The 25,270-nt window shown below is 42.1% G+C and overlaps 1 protein-coding gene across 1 annotated transcript; it reads left to right on the top strand.

Annotated features, from left to right (window-relative positions):
• The first annotated feature begins 69 nt into the window (after positions 1 to 69).
• epg5 (ectopic P-granules autophagy protein 5 homolog (C. elegans)) lies at positions 70 to 24,543 on the top strand. The gene is made up of 45 exons (XM_007559252.2): positions 70 to 675; positions 2,077 to 2,718; positions 2,877 to 3,137; positions 3,228 to 3,426; positions 3,552 to 3,688; positions 3,776 to 3,883; positions 3,968 to 4,038; positions 5,224 to 5,332; positions 5,902 to 6,010; positions 7,115 to 7,265; positions 7,350 to 7,511; positions 7,597 to 7,754; positions 7,957 to 8,108; positions 8,980 to 9,120; positions 9,222 to 9,383; positions 9,486 to 9,608; positions 9,715 to 9,977; positions 10,058 to 10,198; positions 10,294 to 10,438; positions 10,849 to 11,046; positions 11,195 to 11,302; positions 11,386 to 11,508; positions 12,292 to 12,458; positions 12,549 to 12,785; positions 12,868 to 12,991; positions 13,062 to 13,206; positions 13,777 to 13,948; positions 14,066 to 14,228; positions 14,313 to 14,455; positions 14,571 to 14,727; positions 14,968 to 15,162; positions 15,248 to 15,461; positions 16,181 to 16,350; positions 16,478 to 16,685; positions 16,807 to 16,882; positions 17,432 to 17,535; positions 17,625 to 17,800; positions 18,669 to 18,893; positions 18,959 to 19,168; positions 20,255 to 20,399; positions 20,507 to 20,749; positions 21,582 to 21,795; positions 21,879 to 22,097; positions 22,606 to 22,720; positions 22,845 to 24,543. The coding sequence occupies exons 1-45, from the start codon at positions 622 to 624 to the stop codon at positions 23,025 to 23,027; spliced, it is 7,722 nt and encodes a 2,573-aa protein (XP_007559314.1). The 5' UTR covers positions 70 to 621; the 3' UTR covers positions 23,028 to 24,543.
• Positions 24,544 to 25,270: the final 727 nt, after the last annotated feature.

The following is a 25,270-nucleotide window of genomic DNA, read 5'->3' as shown; positions in this document are numbered from 1 at the left end:
CCTTAGACAGCATTTGCGTTTGGTAACGTTAGGCAGCTCTCGGTTGCCGTAGAGAGGTGGAGTAGTCACGTGTTTACAGATTGCGATCTTGTAGTTCCTGGAACAGACAAAACAAAACAAATGACAGCTGACCAGGAGACTGGGGTTGCCGTCGCATGACACTTTATTTGACTAGCACAAATGGTATTTTAATAATGTGAAAAACTAGCGGGATGACACACAGTGGCGCGGGAGAAACATAAATGAGGATAAATCCATCTTTACGAACGAGGATATGGGGAGTAGCCTAGCTTAGCTCAGAGGATTTTCATCAACAAACACAGGTTTCGCTTTCCTAACAACTGTGTGGATACAATGTTTATCCTATAGGGCATTCAGGTGGCTGTCTGACGAAAGAATCTTTCCAACAGGGACTATATACGTCGCTTTATATATATTTTTTTTAAAGGACAGTTTTTATGTTGGCAGCACAGACGGGACTTGGCTCGCCGTCCCAGCTTGCTGTTTTCCTGAAAACAGATGATGACCTGTTGTTCTCCGGTGATCGTTGTCTCCACCGGGACGCTAACCAGAGGACTGTGTGTGTCTGTGGTCTGAGCTGATGGGATCAGGCCGCTAAAAATGGAGGCTGTGAGACCTAAGAAGAGCAAACCGAAAACCAGCGGAAAATCTCAGGTGATTACCCTAAACCCAGCACTGTCATCTCTAAAGCCTTTTTCTGTGATCGTTAGCGGGCCAGTTCCTTAAACTAACTACGAATGACACGTGTTTGCATCTATCATCTGATGAACACAGTAAAATGCTATTTTTACTACCTTAAAAGCCAAACTGTAATCTCAGAATAAACTGAATACATTTAACAAACATCTTTAAAAATCAATTATCATTAGTCATAGTGCTTAGATTAAGCTGTCAGTGTTAGATAAGTACTGTATTATTGTTTATCCACATTCAGGAAAAGAATGGTTATTTTTGCAAAACAAAAACAAAAAAAAGTCGTTTTAGAAAACACTTAAGTTTTATTTTTAAGGGAACATACACATTTATGTTTTGGTTAAATATTCCTCAACAAGTTTAACATAGATTGCAAGATATTTCTAGCAATTAATAACGTCTTTGTTATTTTTTTCATTTTTTAAAAAATCATTTGAAGTGGTTGGACTTTTAAGCACATTTTACAATTTTCTTGTATAGTTGAGGTCAGGGCTTTCCATAAACATAATGGAAACCTGTTTATCTACTCCAACTCCAGTTTTGATGTGTTTTTGAGATCATTGTCTTGTTGGTATGCAAATGTGTCCCAAGTTCTGAAATCTACCTGTTGATTAGAGTTGAATTTAAAGAAAGCCTCACCATGACTCCTCCCAACATATATTTAGTGTCAAGTAGTTCAATCTTTATCACCTCTGGCCATACAAATATTTCCAGGAAACATGCTGCTCTTTCTGTGTGTTAAATGTAAATCGAGCTTAAATGTATGGATTTTAGAGCAGAGGTTTTATCTTGTTCAGCTTCCTCACAGTCAGTAATTATATTAAGCTGACTTAACTGCAGACAGTGAATGACTGTGTTCCCACCTTAAACATATAGTTCCTGATTCTTTCAATTAATTTAATTTAAATGCACAGAATAATAAATAATAAATTAATAAATAAAATTGGTAACACTTTATTTGGCAGGGTCAAGACTGATATGACACTTTCATGAAGAGGCAGCAGCAGAGTGTCATTAATTGTCACTTGGTAAATAATGACACTTTTGATGCAAAGTTGACAATTTTAATTGATTTTTAATACAAAATTTAATGCATCCTTGCATTGAAAGTGTCATTATTTATCAAATGACACTTCATGGCAACAGTCGTAACCATTCATGAAGACTCCTTCATCTTCATGACAGGTGTTATGTCAGTCTTATGTACACCTGTCAATTAAAGTGTTACCAAACACACTGCACATTATACTCAGTGATCAAGTTTGAACTTGTCTGTAGTTTGCATTATGTGACAAATATGCACACAACTATTAGACAAGAAGAGTTTTTAACAAGGAAAAAACATTTTTTTAATGTTCTCAGTTGGGCAAGAAGCAGAAGCAAGCAGATGAGGACAAAAACTGCCCAGCTCCATCCGCTGTCTGCGATGGCTTCACTGAGATCCCTCTCAGTTTGCCTCCCTGTCCAGCCGAGACCAAAGAGGATCAGAAGGATCCCGTCCAGACCGCCAGCACAGCAGCAGAGCCATCCGAGAAACAAGAGCCTTCCTCAGCACAGACTCAAAATACATCAGAGTCGACTGAGGCTCTGCTGTCAGGTCTGAATCTGTCAGCAGAGACGCCACAAGCGACAGAGCAACAGAAAGAGTCAAACCAAAAGCAAAGAGAGGATGAGGGGGTGGACGCTCGGGTTCCTGAGCTCAAAACTGCACCACAAACCAACAAGTCTGAAAAAGACGCGCAGTTGTGGAATCAACCTTTTGCAGCGACTCAGTTTGGCGTCTCATGTGCTCCTGCTCTGTACCCGTCCCTTCCAGCACTGGAGGAGGATTCTGTGACGCAGGTCTACGAGAAAGCTGTGAAAAACTGCGCGAGGGAACCTGCAGTGTTGGCACTGCCGGAGCAGGAATCCTCTCCCTTGAGTTTGCAGCCTCTGAAGGCTGTAGCTGAGCTTCCCAGGAGCAAACTGTACCCAGAATTACCCAAAACAGCCCCAGAGATGCAGGTAATCTCACAGATAGCTACAATAAATTGCTTATCACCTAAATGTTCCCAATATCTTAAGTCAGAGGAATAGCTTATAGTCCAGTTTTTTTTTCTTTCTCGTTCTTACTTTGTTTTTTTTTTTGTCCATGTCTCTACCTTGTGTAATTTCTTCGACAGGCCTTTTCACTGGAGCAGCTGAGTGTGTGGGAGCCAGGCGAAGGGCTGCGGACTTGGCTGGAAGGTGTTGAGGTTTGTGCTGCCCAGTTCTGTGCTCTGGCCCATCAGGAGAACCACGAACTGACAGAACTGCTGCAGAACTACTGGCGCTGCCGCCGACAGCTGAACCAGTCGCACACGCAGCTGCACACTCAGTCGTCTGACTGCAAGAGCACACAGAATCGTCTCTGGAGCTTCAAAGACGAACAGCTCACACTTCAGGTGTTTCATTAGTGTTGGGGCCTTTGGGCCGGTGAAGGAAGCATACAGTCTGTCTCTGTTTTAATGTATTTTATGCATCCATTCCTGCAGGGTGTGTGTGCCGACCAGGCTAAGGTTTGTGGATACCATCGTTTCCAGCAGGCAGAGTTTAGTCAGACCGTTCTGGCGGAGCTGCGGCTTCTCTTTGAGGCCTGCAGTGAGCTCCTCCACCAGAAGGTGGTGCTGCACGCCTACACCGCTCTGCTGTCTCGCCTGCAGATTGAATCCTATTTGTATCGCCTACTAAAAGGTGAGACTGTTGAAAGCTTTCTCGCCTCAGAGTAACTCCAACACGATGGTTCCAGACATAACTTCAGACATCCCGCTAATGTGAACAGGAGACAAAGTAGTTTTCCTGTTTTTATTTTATTTTAGAATGCTCTGGAAGCCAAACCCAGCCTTGTTCTCTCCAGCCTCTGAAAGAGGCCATCAGTGTCCTGTTTAGCTTCACCCGGAGAGTCCTTGATGACACACAGTTCCAGACAGACATCCATCAGTGGCTGGAAAGGCTGGTAATCATATTTTCGCACCACCTTCTCGAGGTGAATTCATTTGGTTTTGATATTCTTCATGGTTATCTCTGATCACCTGTCTGCCAGGTTGTTGTCCTGCTGCGTATTGGAGGATCGGGGGAGCACCTTTACCTGCTGTGTCATCTTCTCTGCTGTCCTGCTGGAGTGGGAAAGTGGGCGGCTCCATTCCTTCAAGTAAATCAAAAACACGCTTTTCATGTTGCTAACCTACCAGTGTTTTCATGAATTCTGTTCATGCATTATTTTTATTTGCACCAGATTCAGGTTTCGGGGAACTCTGGAGTGCAACATTTTATGCAAGCATTAGCCATCTTAATGTCACCTGCCAGGTAAATATACCTACATGTACTGCACCATCCACATTTAGTAAGAAAATCTAGCATTAAAACTCCAGACAAATTCAACCTTCTTCATAAATAAATGTTTGTCAGGCTCAGAAATAATTGTTTTTTAACAAAATCCTTGTGGTCACAGTTATTGACGCCCTGAAAAGTATATTTTGCACAACCATCTTCTCGCAATTCTCCTGTAAGATTTCTTGAGGTTAGGTCAAACATAAAGGGACCTTTGCAATTTCTCTAAAGTCTTAGGTTCTCTCAGATATTCTCTTCTCTCCAGATTCACTAAACAGGTTTTCTATAGGATTCAGATGAAAATGCAGGTGTTCACAGAAGTAGGATCATTTCTTTTTGTCTAATGAACCCTTTTTGTTTTGGTTTCTAAACTTGTTTTGCATTGCTGTCCTCCCAAAACACTTATTGACAGCCCATTTTCAGCTTACAGTTACCGATTTACCAGATTTTTATTTAAATTGTCAGAATTCATGACCCCTTGTCCTCTAACACGGTTTCCAGGCCCTTTTGCAAACAATACTAGCCCACAGCATCACAGCTCCTCCACCATGTTGAACAGGTGATAGAGTGAACCTTCAATTAGTCAAACTTATTTGCTGATCACATTTCAGCAGATTGGTGGAATACAAAGTGATTTACAGAGGTTAGAAATTGAAATAAACATACAAAGAAGGAGATGGTAAAAAAGATGAATGAATTGAATAATTATAGAGGAAGTGAGAAAAACTCAGTCATGTAATGAAGACTGGAAATATGGATGAAAAACAGATTACTGGCTGAAACAGAAAGATCTCTATGTCATATCTTATTTATACCACAAGGAAATGGAAAGTCATGGAGTTCCTAGAAACTTTTGATCAACCTAAGAAGTTCTGAATATACAAAAATCTTCAGATAAATTTATTTTAAGGAATAATTAGCGATGCCAATAAGTGTGGCAATGATTTTGGTAAAATCAGTTTTTTGTTAAAGTGGAATTTTTACCCCTGCTTAATAATATGTATTTTTTTTGTATGAAGTTATTTTACTTCAATAAAATGTGAACTGATTTTAAGGCCTTTTAACATGCAGGGCTATGGGTGTGGACAGTGATGAGTGTGTCTTCTGATTTTACTCACTTACCATTTGGTTCCCTGTTGGTTTGTTTTATTTGTTTTGCAGGCACCGTGCAGAGTTTCTGGGTCACATGAAGCCCTGTGAGAGTCAGAGCTCAGCAGCTTCAGGACCCGAGTCTGGCAACTGGACCCTCGTTGATGAAGGAGGAGAAGAGGTAACATTTAATCTTCTCTTAAAATGTAAAAACAATAAAAACTTTTAATAAAGAAAAATATCTGCCTTGTACCTGAAAAATATCTTTAAAAAAAAGAGTAGCTGTCTTAATATGCGAAAGCATTTTCATTATATGGGAGCGATATTCTTTACGCTGATTTAATTTGAGTATTTTTAACATGTTATGATGCTGTTAAATCTACAGGTTGCTTATGCTTGAAGAATAGTTGCATCAGAGGGATTTAGAAATGTAGTCTGTGATTTATTTTTTTTAATCAAATGTTTTAATATTTATTCTGACTGAGTCACATTTAAAGACTCGTTAAGTATCTGCCATTTTAATTTAAACCATGGTAGCTGCAGCACTAAACACTTGCCATGGAGCAAATGTCATAGCAAGATGTTTAGTTCTGTGGGCTTTTTTTTTGTATATTTACACACCTATTAGCATGTTAAAGAACAGTAAGGACCTTGTACCTTTCTTGTTTCTATGAGAAAATAAACAGGACAAGTGTTGGATGAAGCTCTTCCAGACATTTCAAAAATAAATGAGAAATGTTGTCTGTTTAGGATGAAGATCCAGAGAGCAGCTGGCTCCTGCTCTGTGAGGAAGATCTGATCTCCCTGCTGAGCCAGTTCCCCTTCCGGCAGCTCTACTCACACATGCTGGGGAAACAGGGTAGGACGCTCAACACTCGGGTTTTTACAGTTACAACACAAATAATAAATAATCACATTTTCACGTCCATGTATCATAGGTACAAATGTCATGTTAATTTGAACCCTGTCCAGGATGAAATGTTTATGCAACATTCTGCGTCAGTGGTTTAAAATATGAAATTTAGCTGCATGTGCTGTAAATATTTCCACCAGCTGTATTCCAGAAGTTAGCGTGACCTAACCTTAACACAATACCTAGACGGTTGGATCTTGACAGAGTTGCGTTTTCCAACAGGAAAATGATCCAAACACTCCTCTGACTGATTTTATTTGGATGAATTAACCTAACCTTAAGCTTCTGCTTTAGCAAAGCCTCGACCTCAAACGTGTGCGAAAGATGTTGCGTCTTTGCCAAGAAAATAACCCATTTGGCTTAAACTGTTCTGACAAGAGGAGGAGCAGTAAAGTGGCTTGTCTTTGGCTACAAAATGCTGTTGGCCAAAGTTAAACTTTTTTTAAGGCATTTATCCAAATATGAGAGAGGTGTGGGTATATACAGTTAAAACCCAAAGTTTACCTGTGCTGGATAAAAAGATACATGAACATTTTATTATTATTATTATTATTATTATTATTTTGTGAAGCAAATCAGACTAAATTTTCCTTGTTTTAGTTCAGTTGGAATTACCTGAATTATTTCTATTTGCTAAAAGGCACAATATTGAGATAAAGAACATGTCAGACATTTATCTATTAATGTCTTTAAAGCCAGAAGCTTACATACAGAATGATTACTGTCCCTTTAAACAATGAAGGAAAGCCCAGATGATTGTCATACAGTTTAAAAGACAATTACCCTTGTTACTGACCAAATGTATCTAAACAAGTTACAAATAAATATCTAAAAAAATGTTCTCACAATGTTTTCTGGCATTTAACAAATCTAATTAATTCTGATCATTTCATCTTGGTCTGATTTAACTTCAGAGAGCGAGAAAAAAGGTGTATTTGTCTCTTTATTCAGTGCGTGTAAACGTCTGGTTTCAGCTCTGACAACGATCCTATTTAATGTCCTCACCTGAACTGTGAGCACTGATTAAGCGACTCCTCGCTCTGCCTCCAGGTGTCTACGAGCCTCAGGCCTGCTCCAGTCAGAAGATGATGCGCGTCTTTGCCTTCGCTTCCTCGCTCGTTGAAATTCTCGCCCGCGGCCTCCAGACCTACAACAGAGCTCGCTACAGGCAGCTGGTCAAACGAATAGGACGCATCATCCGGTCAGTGCCGGACTAGCAAATGCTGCCCGTCTGCTTGACGGTGTCAGAAAAGACAATAACTGTGAAAAGTTTCTACATCCTCAGAATGACAGTGTGCTACGTCAGTGACCACTGGGCCCAGTATGTGAGTGTGACTGATGCCGGTGGGTCCGGCTCTCACGTTCACTCCTTAACTCTGGAAAAACTGCAGCTGGAATACGATCACCTCTTCCTCAGAGCTGTTTTGCATGTTCTCAGAAACAAAAGGTGAGAGAAGCCGTCCGCAGGTTTCCGTCCCCTCCTGGAAACAATTATTTAGCTTTTATTTCCCGTCTTCCTTCTCTCTCCTCAGGTTGGGCATTTGGTTGTTTATGTCTGAGATGCCTTACGGGACGTTGTCCAGCTCTATGCTTTGGAAGGTCCTTTATGTCATGCAGTGTGCAGAGACAGCAGGACTGGAAACTCTCAGCACTGTTGGAGACACAGAATCCTGCATTCAGGCTCTCAGAGGTATTTTTATGCACACAGTTCGATATGTGACCTCTCCACACCCCAACACCTTTAAATAACACACACTTTGTACGTATTAATTCTTTAGCACAGCCTCATTTTGATGCATTTTGCATTTCTTCTGCTGTAGGACTTTTAAAAAAAATGGAAGTCATCTGTGTCAATCTGAGTTATCAAGGTAATGTTTTTGTGTGTGCTGCAGACCTGAAGCACCAGGAGAGATTTGAAGAGTGGCTGTGTGAAGTGAACAGCTCTGACGGCATTTCCCTCCTTACTGCACTGGCACACATGGCGATGCCCACTCAGCACTTTGACCCCACGTTCATCACAACCATAACTCTGCTGATTTACCAGGTATGGGAAGGAAATTCATCATTAAATGAAAAGCATAAGTTAATTAAGCAACCAAAAATTCATTCAGAAGGGAAAGAAGTTGATTTTTCATGTACGGATGTAAATACGTACAGTGCTTTTCAGAAGTATTTTTACCCTTTAAACTTATCCACATTTGTCAAATTACTACCACATGTCAGTGTATTTTATGAGAATTTTAAGTCGATAGATCAACACAAAGTAGTGCAAATGCACTTTGTATTTCTGCTTCAGTGCAGAAATACTTTGTGCATCTTGAGACCAAACCTCCTGCCTGCTCTTTTGAGAACAGCTCAGTCTCAGCTTTCTTTAAGGATGACCCTCAAATTGTGGATATTTATCACTATTCATCATCTGAGGTCAGATTACACACAAGAGGACTCTATTTACTCACCGAGTGATTTGATGTTGCTGGATGTTCTCAGAGTTGGGACTGAATGCATATTCTTGTCACAATCTGGATACCACGTCACAAATATGCACTACTTTGTGTTGGTTTATCATAAAATGTAAATAAAATACATTAAAGTTTGGAATTACAACATTATAAAACATGTAAATCTTATGAAGACCCTTAACAGACAGTAAAAACTGAATGGAAGGGCAAAAAGCAGATATTTTTGAACTTGTCACATATTAACATTTTCTCTTTTTTCCAGGAATATCTGTGATAATTACAGCTTAAAATGAAATTTGCTATCTGTGTTCATCTTATCTGTTCTTCTACTTGCACAGAGTACAATTGATCGTATTCCTGTGACTATTTGTGCTGCATAACTGGTTAATGATTAGCTCTTCTCATTTAACACCAAACAATAAGAATCCCCTTTGACCTTTTTTTGGTATTCCTCAGGTGTCTTACGTTAGTTTGTCGACCAGAGAAACTTACTCTAAGGTGGGGAGGGAGCTGCTGGCTGCCATAGCAACAGCCCATCCCTACATCATCTCTGTGCTCCTGGAGAGACTGAGAGAGACCATCCAGTCTGTAGGAATGGTTAGTCCATTAAACAGCTGCGACAGAATTGTTTTAAATGAATCAAAACGCAATACATTCTCGGATGTTACGTACACTAGGTTCTGCTTTGTGCGTTTCAGATGGCTCTGTACTTGTGCAAAGAGCTTCCCCTGAGTCTGTGGAAGCCACAGAGAGAGGAGATATCTGTGATTGGAGCCTGGCTGCTCCAGAACCCGCTGTCTGCAGTGGAGAACAGACTGGCTTGTGTCATCCTGGAGGGTCTGAACTGGGGTTACACTCAGGTGGTCACATGTGCACTGAATTGTTTCTGAACTTGTTGGAAGTTTATAAATGTCTATAAATTATAAATGGGTTTTTTTTTTTTATTATTTTTTATTTTACAGGACGGCTCTTTGGCGCTGGCTTCTGTCCTCCACAGTGAGGTGGCTCTGCTGGTGGCTGAAGCCTATCAGAAATATCTCACAGACAAACCATACAGTGGCCTCATATCCGAGGGAATCAAACAGGTGACATGCTGATGTTTTTTTTTGTTTTGTTTTTTTGCAAACAGCTTTAGCACTGAATTCATTTCTCATTTTCAAAAACGTCTCCCTTTTTTTTCCCCACCTGTAGGTGTCTTATCTAGCCAGCGTCCTTCGTCTGGGCGTGTCTCCAGAAGCGTCCTTTAGTCAGTGGGCGTGGCAGCTGCTGTTGAGGCTGAAGCTCCATGGTAACGCCCAGAGCCCTAAAGGGGGCTGGACGGTACCAGCCTTGGCTTCCAACCCCCCTCCAGAGCTTACCCATGCTCCCAGCATGCACTCTGTTCTCAGGGCTGTAAAATCTGGCCTCCCTATTGGTTGCTACTTGTCCCTCGCTATGACGACGGTGGGGCACAGGTTTGTTCCCACTCATAGAAGGTGTGAGATTTACTTTTAGGAGTTGAACTAGATGTCATTTGTGTTTTTTATTGTTCCAGTTTGGAAAACTTCTGCACGGACGGAGTTGAGTTGCTAAAAAGTCTGATTCAGTCCCGCTACCTGAGAGCTGCTGTGCATCTGTTGGACAACATCCTGCCCCCCACCTACCCTCTGAGCTTTTACCTCCTGAAGAATTCTCAGTAAGTCAGGAAGACCTGTGACGCACCATGTGGAGGCTACAGCTGCATCTTCCCCCAAACTAACATATTTTCCTGGAACTGTCGTCTTCTGCCAGCTTTGTCAGCTGCATCCAGCTTTTCTTGCAGTACGACAGTGTGTGTCCTCAAGGTGTGACGCAGCAGGTCACACACCGGGTGGCGCCGCTGCTCACAGGAACCAACTACGGGGACAACGTCCGTCTGCTGAACAGCGTCATTCAGGTACATCATTGTGGCTTTTATAATGAGAACACAACAGATCTGAAGTTGTCAGGAAATGGAAAAAGTGAGATCTTAAAGGTAAATTCAAACTATTTAAAGTGAAATTTTTAGTTCTGAGCAGAAATGTACATACATTTCAGGTTTTATTGATACATTTGAACTATTTTTTTTTTTAAACTGAGAACTGAGTATAAATAGAGCGAATTATTGGCATTGTTTGTGGATAGATAGTAGCCAGCACTAAATGAAAGAACGCTGCTGAGATTTAAAAAAAATTTTGATTTCATGGTCTTATTTTCCCCACTGGCTTTTTTGAAAACCTGTAATGAAGGATGTTGGATATTTCAGAAGAAAAACAGAAGATCTTTCATCTCTAAAATCTGAAAACTTTTGTATTTTTTTTCTGTCAGAGTCATGTGACGGAGAGCTCCAGGCCCGGTCGTGTCGGTGCCGCTGCCGTTTTGGAGTTTTGGGTGGGAATCCTGACCCAGCAGAATCTGTGGTATCGTGACAAAACGGTTCTGTTCCTCCTGGATCAGATCTGCTGTGCTGCCTTCATTCACCACCAGGAGGAATGTGTGCAGAAGCTCCTGTACCAGCAGCACAAGGTATCTGCAGTGTTTACATCATTGAGGGATTCTTGTGAGGCCAATAGTTGGAGATGAATGCAGCTCTGTAAACTGCCTTCGGCGTGGTGATGGCGAGGGATCCTAAACAGCTGCACCATCAATCTTTGAATATTATCTGTTTACGTAGAATGCTCTAGGTTACCATGGAGATCGGGGTCTGCTCTCCTCTCTGGTTGGCTGGATTGCTGGAAACGCCACGCCATCCTTCATCGAGGGCCAGTCCCTGAGCGGAGAGGTACGGATTCCCAAAGCTACAGTCCACACATGTGCTGTAGGTGGTGTTTGTCCCGGTTCTGACCGCGCTGCTGTTCGCCACAGGTTTGGTTTGCTTGGCTCGTCCTGAACACGGAGGCCATGTTTGAGGAAGAATCTCAGCTGAGACGCTGCGTTGAGAATGAGCTGCTGTCTGAGCCCAGCATCTCCCCGGATCAGGCCTTAAAGGTAGATGCACACTGAAATGTTCTGGTTTAAAAATAAACTTTCTGTGTTGATCCACACATTAGCTGTATAAAAAATGTTTTGTACATGTTTAAAATGTTGGTCCATACCAGGAAAACCCAAATATTTTAAATGAACTATGCCATTTTTTAAAGGTGAGCCTGGTCAAATATTCAGCCTGGATAATGCTAATGATGAACAGAAAGATTTTTGGTTGCTCAGCAGCTTGCTAATTGAGATTCAGCCAAGTATTAGTTGTATTAGTTGGACCACATGTATGCATTTGAGCCCATAAGTATGTTTAGTTATAGGCTCAATTCATTTGTGCGCCCAATTCATTTTTATAAAAGTACCAGAAGTTGACTGTGATGTATAGTCCCTTCATTCTGGAAAAAAGAACAATTCAAACCACAACACAATCAATATTAATGGCATCCATGGCCATAATGAACAAAAGTAAATATTTGACCAGCTTTGTTCCTGCGGATACAAACAAAGAACATGCAAAGATACAGGACATTGCAGAAGTTTTATAACAACGTATCTGTTGCCTTTTGAGGTGATTCTCACTGTAGAACTGGGCTATAGATACTTGAAAAGTAGACTAAACTTTGAAAACTTTTTAGAAAGTTTGGAAATCTCTTGCTCAAGACTATTTAAGCGATTAGAAGAAAGTTTGTCTCCTCAGAAACAAAATGTTAACTTATTGGAGATAAATACTGTGCTAGTAATTTAGCTTTTATAAAGCTGTGGTACGTGACCAGAGGGTTTCTGTGTCTGAGCCAGAAGGCGCAGCAGAAGCTGAAGTTGCCCGTAGCCCCGTCTCTGCAGCGGCTTCAGTTGTACCGCTGGGCCTCCCAGGCCTTGGCCACGCCACCGGACCACCCCCTCCTTCCCCTCATCTGGCAGAAGTTCCTGCAGCTCTATCTCAGGCAGCCCGGACCAGAGTACGGGTGAGATGAATTTTCTAATTTAAAAAAAGATGTGCGATAAGAAAAAAAAAAAAATGAGAAAAACAAACAAACGTTTCTGTTTCCCACCAGGCTGGCGGCCGGGGGATGCATCGGTAGGAGGTTCTTCCAGACTTCTTCTCAGGCTGCTTTGCTAAAAGATCTGAGGCAGAGGATACAAGAGGTGTCAGATTTCCACCACACAGCCAGCCAGGCGCTCAGGGTGCCCCCGCCACACAGCCCCTCATCAGAGAGCCAGGAAGACGAAAGCCCCTTGAACCCCCAGCCGCTCTACCTCACCTCTCCCCAGCTCCACTCAGAACTGGTCCGGTAAGTTCCTGACAGCGAGTTTCAGCTGCTGTCGTTTTAAAGCTGCCGTTCTCTGGCGAGTCCGCTGATGGTTTTCCTGCAGGCTGTTTGGCGTCTTCGCTCTGTGGCTGGATGACGAGACGCTGCAGAGGCAGGAGGTTTACCTTCCCTGTCTGCCACCAGAGTACGAGCCTCACAGACTGGCTCAGGTCATGCAGCGGCAGCAGGTCGGTGGCTTTCTTATCGACCTGTAATGGCTCATTATTTTTCAGCTGAACTGGATGTTTTTTCTTTTAGGAGCTTTGGCTGGAGTACGTGGACCAGGAGCGTCTGCAGTACGACGAGCAGGAGGTTTTGTCTCTGTGGGAGAAGGTGCAGAGTGAGCCGACCTTCCTCCAGACCCAGAACCCGGGCTTCGCTGACTGCACCGGCCTGAGCAACGGTACCAAAATTATAAACGACTTGCATCAGTAGGCATGTAGTGACAACAGGATGGTGGACAAATATTTATGTCTTAGAATTTTAAAACATACTGCAAAACACAAAATCTTACCAAGTATTCCTGGTCTATTTTCTAGTGTAAATATCTTGGTTAACTTGAAATAAGAATAACTGTTCATCTAGAAAATGGAGGTTGTTTTAAGTCAATAATTATTTTAGTATTGGCTAAAAGTGAAATAATCTGCCAGTGGAACTAGTACTTTCTCATGTATATTAATGAATTATTGACTTAAAACAAGCTCAGATTATTTGCTGAAAAGTTACTTGTAAGTTAGTTTTGTCTTATTTTAAGTTTACTAAGATATCTGCGCTGGAAATATCCACGTTGTGCTGCGTCCACGTATGATCCGTTCGTAAATTAATCCAAATAATCCTTGAATCAGTTCATCCAACAAGCTTTACATTCATCCGTTTGTCTTTTTCCATCCATTTGTCAAATGTAATCTATGAACACATGAATAACCGTGGACTAAAACATTCTTAGAGTATTTCTGTGTATCTGTGGATTCAGCCCGGGAGCGCATCATGTCCAACCTGGAGAAGCATCCGGTTCCCCTCCCGGCTCCGGATCTCCAGCAGCTCCAGGCTCCCGTGGCCGAGGTTTCCCCCTCCTGCCTCACTGACTCGAAAGCTGCGGCCAGACTTTTACAGCAGGACCTCGGCGTTCTACAGGATCAGGCCAGGTACGTGTCAAAAACAGTCAAGCATATTGTTTCACTTACTTGCAATTTGTTTAAAAAAATAAAAATAAATCCAAAGATTTCTTTTTGTTTTTAAAATATTTCAATTCGTTTTTTTAGGATTGCGGTTGCACGTGAAGCACAGCAGGTGGCCATGGAGCAGGAGCTTTTGGAGAACCTCCCTTTGCTCTTCAAGAACCGACCAGAGCAAGTTAGCATGGCTCTGGAGTGCAAAGGGAAGGGAGGCCAGCCGTGTCAGGGAGCCGCAAACATCACAGTCACGGTACGACCCGTCGCTGCGTGAGAAAAATCACACGTCAGAGGATCGTTTTTGTAAACTTTGTCTGATGTTTGTGTATCTGTGTAGTGTGAGCGTGTCCAGAGACAGGAGGCGGTCCACAACCAGATGACATCTCTGCGTAGAGACGTCAAGAAGCTGCAGACTGACGCCATGGCTCCGCCGCCTCAGAGCCTGGCCCAAGCTGCAGTTCACACCGAGAACTTTATCACGTCAGTAGCAACACGCCCCCCTACTTCACACAATATCAGCAATACTTTAAGGACAGTTAAATGTAAAGGAAGAGCTTCATTGGTTTAACACACCTGTTCTGACTTCTTCACTCAGAGCTCTGGTGAATATTTATAAAGCTCAGAAATCTCCGGCTGTGCAGCAAGTCGGTGTGTCCGCCTTTTACCACGTGGTCTCCTTTGTGTGTGAGGACACCCTGCGACACCCACCGACACGCCAGTATCTCTCCTCGTGTGTGGAGATACTCGGACAGGTGGGAACTGGACACACACACACACACACTCACACACACACACACACACACTGAAACCAGCAAGTCTGTTCAAGTACAGCTCATCCTTACACTGAGAGTTTGTTAAACCTAAGTGGGTTATTTGTTAAGGTGTCGATTGTTAGCTTGTTGTTTGGAGATTACAGTGACTGAACTGAGAGTTCTTTCAGTAGTTAGACTTTCTCGTGAGTTTAAATCGATAGTTGTGATTCTGCTGTGCAGGTTTTCATCCAGGGCAATCCAAAAGAGTGCGGTCGTGTCCTGAAGACCATCCTGGAGCAGCGGCTCCTCTGTCCCCTCCTCTCCCCTTTCTTCACGCCAAACGCAGCTCCGGATCAGTTTGTCTTCCTCTACCAAGACGTGGTGACGTCCCTTCACCTCGACACCGCCGACATCATTTTCATGCTGCTCACTAAGGTTTGCTCTCACTCAAAAAATAAAACACGATGAATCCGCTACAGACATGCATGTAACCCCGCAGCCTGTCTGTTTTCTCCGGCAGTTCGATCTCTCCCAGTGGCTGAACGAGGCTCATCCCGTGTTTTCGGAGCGAACCCGTTTGCTGGAGCTGGTCCACAGAGCTCTGTGCGTCTGCGGCCGAGACCCCGAGTCAGAACTCCTCATGCCTTTTCACCTCTTCGCCAAACACTGGACCTTGCTTTTACGCCACCATTTTCCCGACCATTACAGCGACTGCCTGCGTCTGCTGATGACCAGTAAGCTTAGACTAAACGCTGATAAATGCCTGGTTTAGTTTAGTTATATGTAGTTATTTTTCCATATTTGTCCCCCTGTAAATTAAATCTACACGTATAAAGCATGGTGCAGTTGTTCACATAAAGACATAGTTAATGTTTCCAATAGGTCATCTGTTCGTTTTCCCAGGGCTTTGCAAAAGCATCAATACTTCTTTTTGTTTTTACATGTAAAGCCTCAAACTTTAATGTATTTCATTGGAGTTTGTTTGTTACAAACAAGCACACCGTTTTGACTAATTTGTAATAAGTGGAAGGAAAAGAATACAGTCTTTTTTTTTTAAAGACCTTTTAAAGTGCATGTCTCTCTGTGTACATTTGAATAAAAGCGAGCCTGAAAACACATGAAAATGTCAGTTTATGTCAGACTAGCTGTATCCATTTCTTGTTTGTGATGTTTGACATTATTACCAAGCCATTACTCTTCCTGCAGCCCAGGCAGAAAGCCGCATTTATCCCCCTGAAGTTGTTCCTCCTACTCATATTTTTTACCAGCAGAAGATTAGACTGGTAAATAAACAAGATGGAGGCTGAATCATCCTAAGGAGTCAGACTCTTAATCTTCAAGGATTTGGAGAAAGTCACGAAGACGAATAGAATGTCTGCAGCCTTTTTTTTGTCCTGCGTATTGATGTTTGACGTGTCGTTTCTTTCTTTAACTCGTTTTATGATCCGATCAGGTTCTGCAGACCAGCTGCTGAGTCCAGAGTGCTGGAAAGTGACCCTGCGAGTTCTGGGCTGCTTGCCTCCAACCCGCAGCTCTAAGAACAAACCTGAACCGTCGTTCAGCTCCGCAGTGGGCGCCACAGCTTCCCCTTACCGATCCCCCATAAGTCTCTCTCCTCAGCAGGTAATCCCTGTTGGTGGTTTTTTTATTCTAACTTAAACTTTTTTTATTGTTGAAAACTATTCTGTAGATGACTGAATGCTTTCGGAGTAATCCACAGTTTTTGAATTGCTTCTCTGATTGCCATCAGGTGGAGGAGACCGTGAACTGGCTGAGTGACTACTTCCTGCGGAGTCGCCTCAGTAAGGCCGACCTCCGCAGCTTTGGCCTGTACTCCGCCTGGGTTCCCTACATCAGTGATGTCGTTACCTTCTGGGAACATCTGATTGGTTGCCTTTTCAACACACAGGTCAGCAGCTGCACCAGAGAGCCAGTAGGCAGCAGCAAAGTAATGAAAGGTAAAAACACAAACTACTGCGTGTCGGAGAGGAGAAAGCTGGGAGTGATTGACCTTTTAGTTCCGTGCAGATGCTTTTGTTTGCTGTCATTATGAAAGAAAATGTGTCATTCGTCCCACAGCTCTGCAGGATTTGCACAGTAAGCTGGTGAACTTGTTTACGCCGTGGATCTTTCCTCTGGACGCCACTGATGGAGGGTAAGTGCATTAAAGCATCTGTCTGCATGAAGGGGTGAGCTTTGTGTGAACCAGAACAGACTCTAGAAATGGCAAAACATTAACATTTTGCAACCCTATTCTTGTTTCTTTGCTGTTTTATCTAGTCAGGAATCTGTTGTTTTAGAAATATTTTATATATGAAACATTCAGTGGGGGTATGAGGTACGTAGATCTCCTGGTTCTAAGCTTTTACATATCATCACATGTTAAAATACCTATTTTCCCCCTTTTTACTCGAGGCCCGTCTTTTCAGGTCTCAAAGAAAAAAAAGTGTTTATTCCTAAAGTTTCTGAGAACGCAATAAAACATGCGAGGAAGGAAATCTCTTTTCAGCAAACAGAAATTTGCAAGATTTACTGATTCCTCCTAAAACGGATTCAAGAACCTATAAAGAAATAGAACCTGGACAAACAAAGCGAACTACACACGATACCACAAAAATGACCAAAGTGTAACAAAATTAAAGCTGAAAAGTCGATTTAAAGGCCATCATGAGAAAATCCCAAGATAAACATGTTTGTCTTCCAGCAATGGGAAGTGCTACCCCTGGCTGGAGACGGACGCAGTCGCAGCAGGATGTCTGGTCGGTCTGTACGTCCAGCTCACCGACACACTTCATCACAAATTCAGAGGCAAGTCTTTCGCTACTGGGAGAATAAATCCAAACCTCTTTCTTCTCCCTAATCTGACCCTATGTGTCTTTTTTTTTTTTTTTTTTCAGATCGCCTGCTGCCTGGACAGAGAGGGGCCCTGTGGCTGTGTTTGATGAAGTACTGTGAGAGCTGCACCTCCCCCCGCACGCCTGAGTACCTGCTGTACCTGTACCACACACACCTCCGCAGCCTGCCCTGGAGGCAGCTGCACCCGGACACTCAGCTCATGGAGCATTTATTCAATGTGAGACACAGTCTGACCCCCTGCTTGTTAATCTGGCACTTGGAGCCAGCTTCTAATATTAGCAGGAGATCCTAAAATGGACCAACTCTGCTTTGCTGCGAAACAAAAGAAAGGCAGCCATCTAGTAAAATACACTGGTTTCTACAATCCAGACACAGCTGGAAAATAAATCACATTATCTGCCAATGTCAATAGTTATATAAAGTGTTTACTTCATATACATTTAACTTGTGCCATTTTTTTTTTACCATAACTCAAATAGATTATGTTCTTACCTGAGGTTTCTCAAATCATTATTATATTTACTTTCACTTCCTTCTCATCTAATTAGTATTTTCTCTTCCCTTTTAAATAAACCAAGAAGACAAAGAAATATATTGAGGTGAAGGTTCTTAAAAATACATGTAAATACTTAATATAAATGCCTTAATATTCAACACCTAATCTAACTTTAAACTTATTCAAAATACTTTATTCTAAACTTTGCACCAGTTTTAGTCTCTTCAGACCAAAGCGCACATTTCCAGGTAATGTGGCATCAGAGATTAGCAAGTTGCATGTTTCTGTTTGTGATGGTAGGACAGAAAAGTTTTTTTTTTTGTCATTATTAACTCAAAATTGCATATAAATGATATATAATTGATGATTTGGAGACTCGATCCTAAGATCTCACTCCTTATTATTCTAGATTACTAAAGTAAAACCGTTTTTTAAAGTGATTTTGTTAAAAGAAACAACTTTGTATTTCTTCCACTCCTTTTTGCAGAGGTTTTCCTCATTATTGTAACAAATTTCTCAGTGTCTCTGTGAAAAACTCCACTCCTTGCATTTTGACAAAGCAGGCTTTCATTGAACTTTATGCCTTCAGGTGGAGAGAGGAAGTCCCAAGAGCTGCTTCCTGTTCATGGGTGAGCTGATGTGTGAAGTGAACTGGGTCAGTGTTTTAAGCGACCACTCAGAAACGCCTCCCGGCTCAGGATCATATCCGGCTCTGTCATCCGTGGCTACGCAGAAGGATTCGCACACCATGCTGGTCTATCTGTTATACATGTTGGTGTTTCTGGCCAAAGAGGAGCAGCTCCTCAGCAAACAGGTGAGTCCAGATGTTGTAGACATTAAGGTGGCGTCACTATTTACTGAGTTCACGTTTCCCTCCAGGACTCCCCTCTGCTCGGCCTGCTGGTTCAGTCCACTTCTCTGCCTTGGTACCAACTGGACCTGTCTTCGTACCAGGGCATTCTGGGATACGTAGGCACCCACTATCCTCCATCTCTGCTGCTCAGTGGTGATTCTGGCCCCCAGCTGCTCCTGAAGTTGCTTCGTGGTGCTGCGGGGCTCCATCCACATCCCAGTGAAGCTCCACACCAGGTCTGACAAAATGAGGCTCTTTATTTCCGAATAAACAAAATCAGAATTTTTATTTTTTTTTCCATTTTCCAAGGTTGGAAAGGTATAGAAAAGATTAAAGCAGTCATTAAAAATAATTCCCTTTCTGCGCTCAAATACATTAAATCTTCTTAATTTAATTACATTTTTCAAAGAAATTGGGTCATAATCTGATTACACGGTGCAGTTCAAGAAAATCCTGTTAATCTGATTCATTTTGGTCCTAATCCTTCAATAAACAAACGTAGTGTGTTCATAGAAGTTTGATAATAGTGCAAAAGTCAGTGGGTGTTTTGCACCAAAGTTCAGTATCACTACCTTGACACTCGGAGATAATCTGTAACAGAAATGCATTCAGGTGTGACGGGTTTTTATTTTTTATTTTTTTCATCTTGAACAAGCTAGCAAGCATCACTGTCATTGATGACATGATTTAAACATCAAAATAATATTATTTTTGTGTTATATTTTGAGGACGTTAGAGTATTTATAGATATATGATCAATTCTCGATGAGAGTAGAAGTATAAGGACTCAACAAACCAGGAAAAGGAAAAGGCTTTAGCGCTACGAGTATAAAAAGTCATTAATATTTTATTATTGCATGGCTCTTGCCCCACACTGGCACATCTTTTGTTTCAACTGGAGTCTTGCATCACCCACACTAAATTTAGACTAACAATCCAGAGTTCTCTGCCAGCCCTGATTTACACACATGAAAGAAACACATCTTATAGCTGCAACAGCAAATCCTTGTTCCTAGCTATTTTTGGAGACCAGCTGATGCAACGCTCCGATTCTTTGTCTTGTAGCATGCTGCTAAGAACAGGTGGAGTTAGCAAAAGATAAAAATCTTTAAAGAAATGCCTTCATAAAACAACTAACTTACTGTGAATGTAGAAAATGTTTTATGTTTTGCATCTTATTTCAGCTTTTAATAAAAAAAAAGAAAAAAAAGAAATTGACTTAAATAAATAAATCTGTTTCTGTAAAAACATACTGTATCTTGTCGCTGTGAATAATTTCAGCTGAAACCACAGAAAATCTGACCTCCTGTTTGTTGTGTCAGGAGGAAACCCTGAAGGCCGGAGGCTACGTCTCCTGGTCTGTGAAGTCACTGGTGACCCTGGAGCAAGGAGGCGGGATCAGCCTCAGCAGCTTGGAGGCTCAGCTGGAGACGCTTCTGGAAAGCGTTGTGACGTTCAACCCACCAGGTGTCCTGTCCGCCTGTCCTCAACAGTCTCTTGGTGATGTCATCCATCGCCTCTATGATTCTCATCGTCTTGGGTTCATCTTTTCTCTCTTGTTCTTCCCTCTGCAGACGTGGGCTTGGAGCAGAGGCACATGGCGTTCTGTGGTCTTTTCAGCGACGCCTTGACTTTGCTCAACGGAGTCGGGGTCTCGACAGGCGAGGCGCTGGCTGCTCACGTCATTACCTGGCTGGACAGGAAAGGGAGGGGCTGTCCGATCCTGCCTCTACTCACGGCCTGCTCCCGGTGCCTGGCGTCGGTGCGGCACATGACGCGCATCATGGAGGCCTGCATCACAGCATACTTCAACCATGGTGAGCAAGAGCTGGTTTACCTCTTGCTCATTTATTCAGTTCTGCTTTAATTTTTGCACGTTTTTGCACATTGTACTCACAAAGTTCAGTTAAGATTCTTTGTGATTTTTTTATTTTTATTTTGTGTGTGTGTGTGTGTTTGTGACACAAACAGAGCCATAATTGTGAAATTGAGAAAATAAAAAAGCAAGCATGTTGGAGAAGGTGCTCTGGTCAGATGAGAACAAAATGTCTACATGCAAAATGCTAACACTGCACCCTGGCCCTGAACAAATCGTCCCCACATTGAATTGAAGGATTTGTTTCGAACAGACAGAAAGGCTAAATACAGAATAATTATGGGAGAAAACGTGTTCAGAGCTGCAACATGTGAAACTGGGACAGAGCTTCACATACCAGTCAGAGAAAAGCCTTAAATATGCACCCAGAGCTACATTGGGATGGTTTGGCTTAAAGCATAGTCATGTGTCGTGATGGCCCAGTCAAAGTTCAGACTTTAATCCAGCTGAGAGTTTGCACCAAGACTTGAATATCACCCGTTCACTGAAACACTTCGTTAAATCTGAATGAGCTTGACTTTATTTGTATAAGAATGGGCAAAAACCTGAAATTGCAGTTATGAAAGCTGGTAAATATCTACAAAAAGACAATAAAAATACAACTTTTCCAGATTTTAATTTGGAAAGAAATCATAAAAAAATAATCCACCTTCCAGTTCAGAATTATGTGTATATTGGTGTTAAAATCCCTTTTGCTGGTGGTTAAAACACATCAAATAAACCTTGTTTCCCCTCAAGTCATCCTAACTTCCTGTTTGTCGTGTTTGTTGAAGCTGAGGAAGAGTCTGTCGGCTGGGGCCCCGTGCTGGCATCACTGCAGGTGCCTGAGCTCACAATGGACGACTTCCTCTCCGAGAGCCAATCAGGAGGCAGCTTCCTGACGCTCTACGCCTTCATCTTGCAACGCCTCAACAGCGAATACACAGCAGCCAATCAGAGGAGGATCCTGGCTCTCATCAACACGTGGACCACACAGGTCTTCCCCAGGTTGGACCCTAGTCGATTTTAAGATCTCTGCATCCGGCACCCTGTTAGAGACATTTCATCTGGAGGTTCTTGTCTGTCTCCAGCGGTCCGGGCGATGAAGCTAAGCTGTTCCTTTGGTGGCACAAAGCCCTGAACCTGTCAGTGGAGCAGCTGCAGCCGCAGGCAGGAAACACTGAGGGGTCAGGGGTCATCATGGGGCTGGTGCGGCTGCAGACCAGGCTGCTTCAGCTGGGAGAGGAAAGGCTGAACTCTGGGCTGCTGGGAGCCATAGGCCTTGGGAAGAGGTCTCCTGTTTCTAATAAGTGAGCGTCCATCTATTTTATTAATGGAGTCTGTATTGATTTGAAGGGTTACTAGATAGTGTTGCATACTAGATCTTCAATTATAATTAAGTAAACCTTAAATTTGTATATTATTTTTTAAGGAGATTAAATCTATATATACATAATACAGATAAAACCAAAGGAAATTCACAAAGTCACTTGTTAACCAAGTGATTTTTAGCTCTAAAACATGACGGCACCTCAGGGCCATTGTGGATAGAAAAAAAAAAGTTAATTTCTGCCAAAAATTTCTGAGTTACTAGTGACTTTTGCTTGAAGATATTTTACATTTCAAACTGAAATAATTCCACTTTTTTTCTCAAAAATGTCTGAGATTAATCTCAAAATGTGAGGGTTTTTTTGGCATGAATTTATTTTTAAATAGCTTAAGTAACTCAATTTAAGCCGTTTTTACTTCAGTCTTGTGGGTAGTAATCTTAAAAAGCCTTAAATTTTGCTTCCAGAAAGGTGATTAATCTCTGTTTAGATTCAGGGTGGTGGTCCGCAGCCTGGCAGCGTTCCTGTCCATCCAGGTGCTGTCAGAGACCGAGCTGAGGCTCCAACCCACCACAGATTTACAGGTTTCTCCAAAAGCACAACAGGTATGCACAATAACTGCTTTTTTTTATGCTTTTTTTTATTTTATTTTTTTATATATATATATATATATATATAGTTTCTTAAACGTAGCTTGGACTTCCTGTTTTGTCCCCCTGGTGGATGCAGATGTTGGGGATGTTGGAGGCCATGTCCAGCAATAAGCAGTACGCTGAGCTACAGGAGGCTTTAAATAAGGCAATGCAGTTCATCCGATACCCAGGGCATTGTGTCAAAGATGGACCCCGCCTCCTGGCCTTGCTGGTTAACCTTCTGTACTCGGACCTCAGATATCTTCACGTCATCCATTAGCCTTGGTTTTTTCTCCGTCTTCTTCTTCTTTTTTTTTTTTTTTTACTTAGGCAAGCAGCCGAAATATGAAGGACTTCAGCCTCCCTCAGCTGAAAGTGGGAGAGTAAACATCTGTGGAGATGAAAAGGTGACGGAGCACAAAGTTTTCAAGAAGTGACGCTGATCCTGTTGTTTCTGCCAGTTTTGGGCTGTGCATGGTAGAAACTGCATCATGACTCTTGACAGAAATCAAAATGTCTCATTTTGTGCCAATCGCTGGCTTTTTAGCACTTTACTCCTGTGTCTCTTGTGTTCGTGCCTCGTCAGTTTGCTTTCAGCAACATCTGTTTTTTATGACTTGGAGAGGATGTGGCGCATATTTATTGATGAAAAAGAGTTTCAGCGCTGCGGCGTCGGTGTGAGTTTTACACCGACACTTGAAATCTCAGCAGAGGCAAAGATGAAGGGTCCAGAGATCAGATCTAATAGGTTGGTAGTTTAGTAATGCGTTCTTAAAATATGGTGGGGAACCTTTGAGGGAAGCTGAATAGTCTGAAACCTCTCAACTCTTTGTACTGTACGCATCCAAATGCTTCATCCTTTTTTCAGTGTTATTCAGCCAAAAGTGCTCTATTTGCATTTGCCAAAGAGTAGTTATTGTTTTTCCTTTGCTCATTTTGCCTAAGTCCTGTTTTCATCCATCTGTGTTCTGAAAGCACACCAAGCACCACCTCCAATATGCCCAACCACTTGGCTTCCTTATAAAGTAGTGTGTGTGCGCAATGTTATACAGATGGCTAATGCTGCAGGTATTTCTCCTGGAGAGAGAAAGAGAGCGATGGGGGAAACTGTCTGAGCTTTCATGCAATCTAACATTCACAGACCTGCAGATTTTTAAATCGAAGCATACGTTTAACTTTTAATCACTCTCCTCCGCTCGTTTCTCCTGTTGCTCTGTGCCATCTCAAGAACAGCCGAGCTGCACTTCAGCAGCCTGGAGCTCGTTTTATCGCCGATGTCGGTGTTATACGGGGACTGTTAATGTCGAAAGCTTTTCTCTCTTTTTTTTTTTTTTTTTCCTTGTAATGAGTCACTGATCGAGAAACGCTCTGCTGGAAGGCTACACAGGGTGTGGGAGGGTGGGAGCTACAGAGCCAAGCTGCACAAAGGAGGCAAGACAAGTAAATAAAGTTGACTGAATGCATCACCGCTGTGTTTCGATGTGCAACCTGCTGTTTCGAGATCATACCTGTGCTATTATGGTAGGAAACTTCTGAGACTGACTAAAAGTTTTAGCAAAACTAACATGGAAAATCATCTGAGGGAGTAAGTAAGGATAAACCCATAAAATAACAGGGATTTGATACTTTGTAAGGTTTAACTGATCAAACATCAAAATTATGTTTTAATTTGGCAGAAATAAGTTGGTGATGAAATTGGTGGTACGGAGATTCAGAAAAAAAAAAAAAAAAGTTTAAATAATAAAACACATGAATAACCAACACTGAAGTGACCAAGCATCTTATTTTAACGTTTCCAAAAGTTTAACACTAATTCAGATCCTGATTTGACAGAAAACTGGACGTCAATTCATATTGCAAAAGAGTTTAATCAAAACACTGTTCTTCAATTACAAGAACAAATTAGTCTTACTATTGTTTTAATGCCATAAAATAATTACTTTAATCATAATCTATTAGATGAACATTGATGGTTTGAGCATTTAAAACCGAAATTTCTTGCCAGACATATTAACTAAATCAACAGGACGGCTTCAAACACACATTTTCCTTTAATAATCTCAGGAAGGTCCAGTAAAGCAGGAAATGTGGAGGTTTCTTTGGGTAGAAGTGGCTCAGATAACCTGAGGAAGACTTGTTCATCTATGGGTCTGATGTTGAAGCTTTGTTGTGATTTTTTTTTTGTCTGCGTTCTATTGGAGCTCCTCATCCCTCGCCAAGCTGAGGCTTTTCTTTGTTACCAGACAGTATGTAAACATTTAGAGCGGGGTTCTGCTTGTGGCGTTTTCCCATATCTGCCTGGGCCACCAATAAATGTAGAGGGTGCTGCTTGTATGCTAACATTTTTTCTTTACTTCCTCCCCACCCTCGTTGCTCTTTTCACAGCTCACAGTTTGTGCACCGGTGTTTTAATAAGTCCTACAATCTTAATTGTCTGCTCCCAGCCTTTCTGGTGTTTATAAAGCCATTACAGCTTCCTTCTCTGACAAGCATCAATGTGACTGGCTTTCACATGCTGTCATA

The sequence above is a fragment of the Poecilia formosa genome, unplaced genomic scaffold (genome assembly GCF_000485575.1).
Source record: "Poecilia formosa unplaced genomic scaffold, Poecilia_formosa-5.1.2 Scaffold103, whole genome shotgun sequence".
NCBI lineage: Eukaryota > Metazoa > Chordata > Actinopteri > Cyprinodontiformes > Poeciliidae > Poecilia > Poecilia formosa.
This window is presented reverse-complemented; position numbering and strand designations above follow the sequence as displayed.

Coding starts and splice junctions, on each gene's coding strand:
- epg5 (XM_007559252.2), top strand. CDS start 622: ATGGAGGCTGTGAGACCTAAGAAGAGCAAACCGAAAACCAGCGGAAAA. Junction 14,728..14,967: donor GTGTGGAGATACTCGGACAG/GTGGGAACTGGA, acceptor TCTGCTGTGCAG/GTTTTCATCCAGGGCAATCC. Junction 20,400..20,506: donor TGTGACGTTCAACCCACCAG/GTGTCCTGTCCG, acceptor TTCCCTCTGCAG/ACGTGGGCTTGGAGCAGAGG.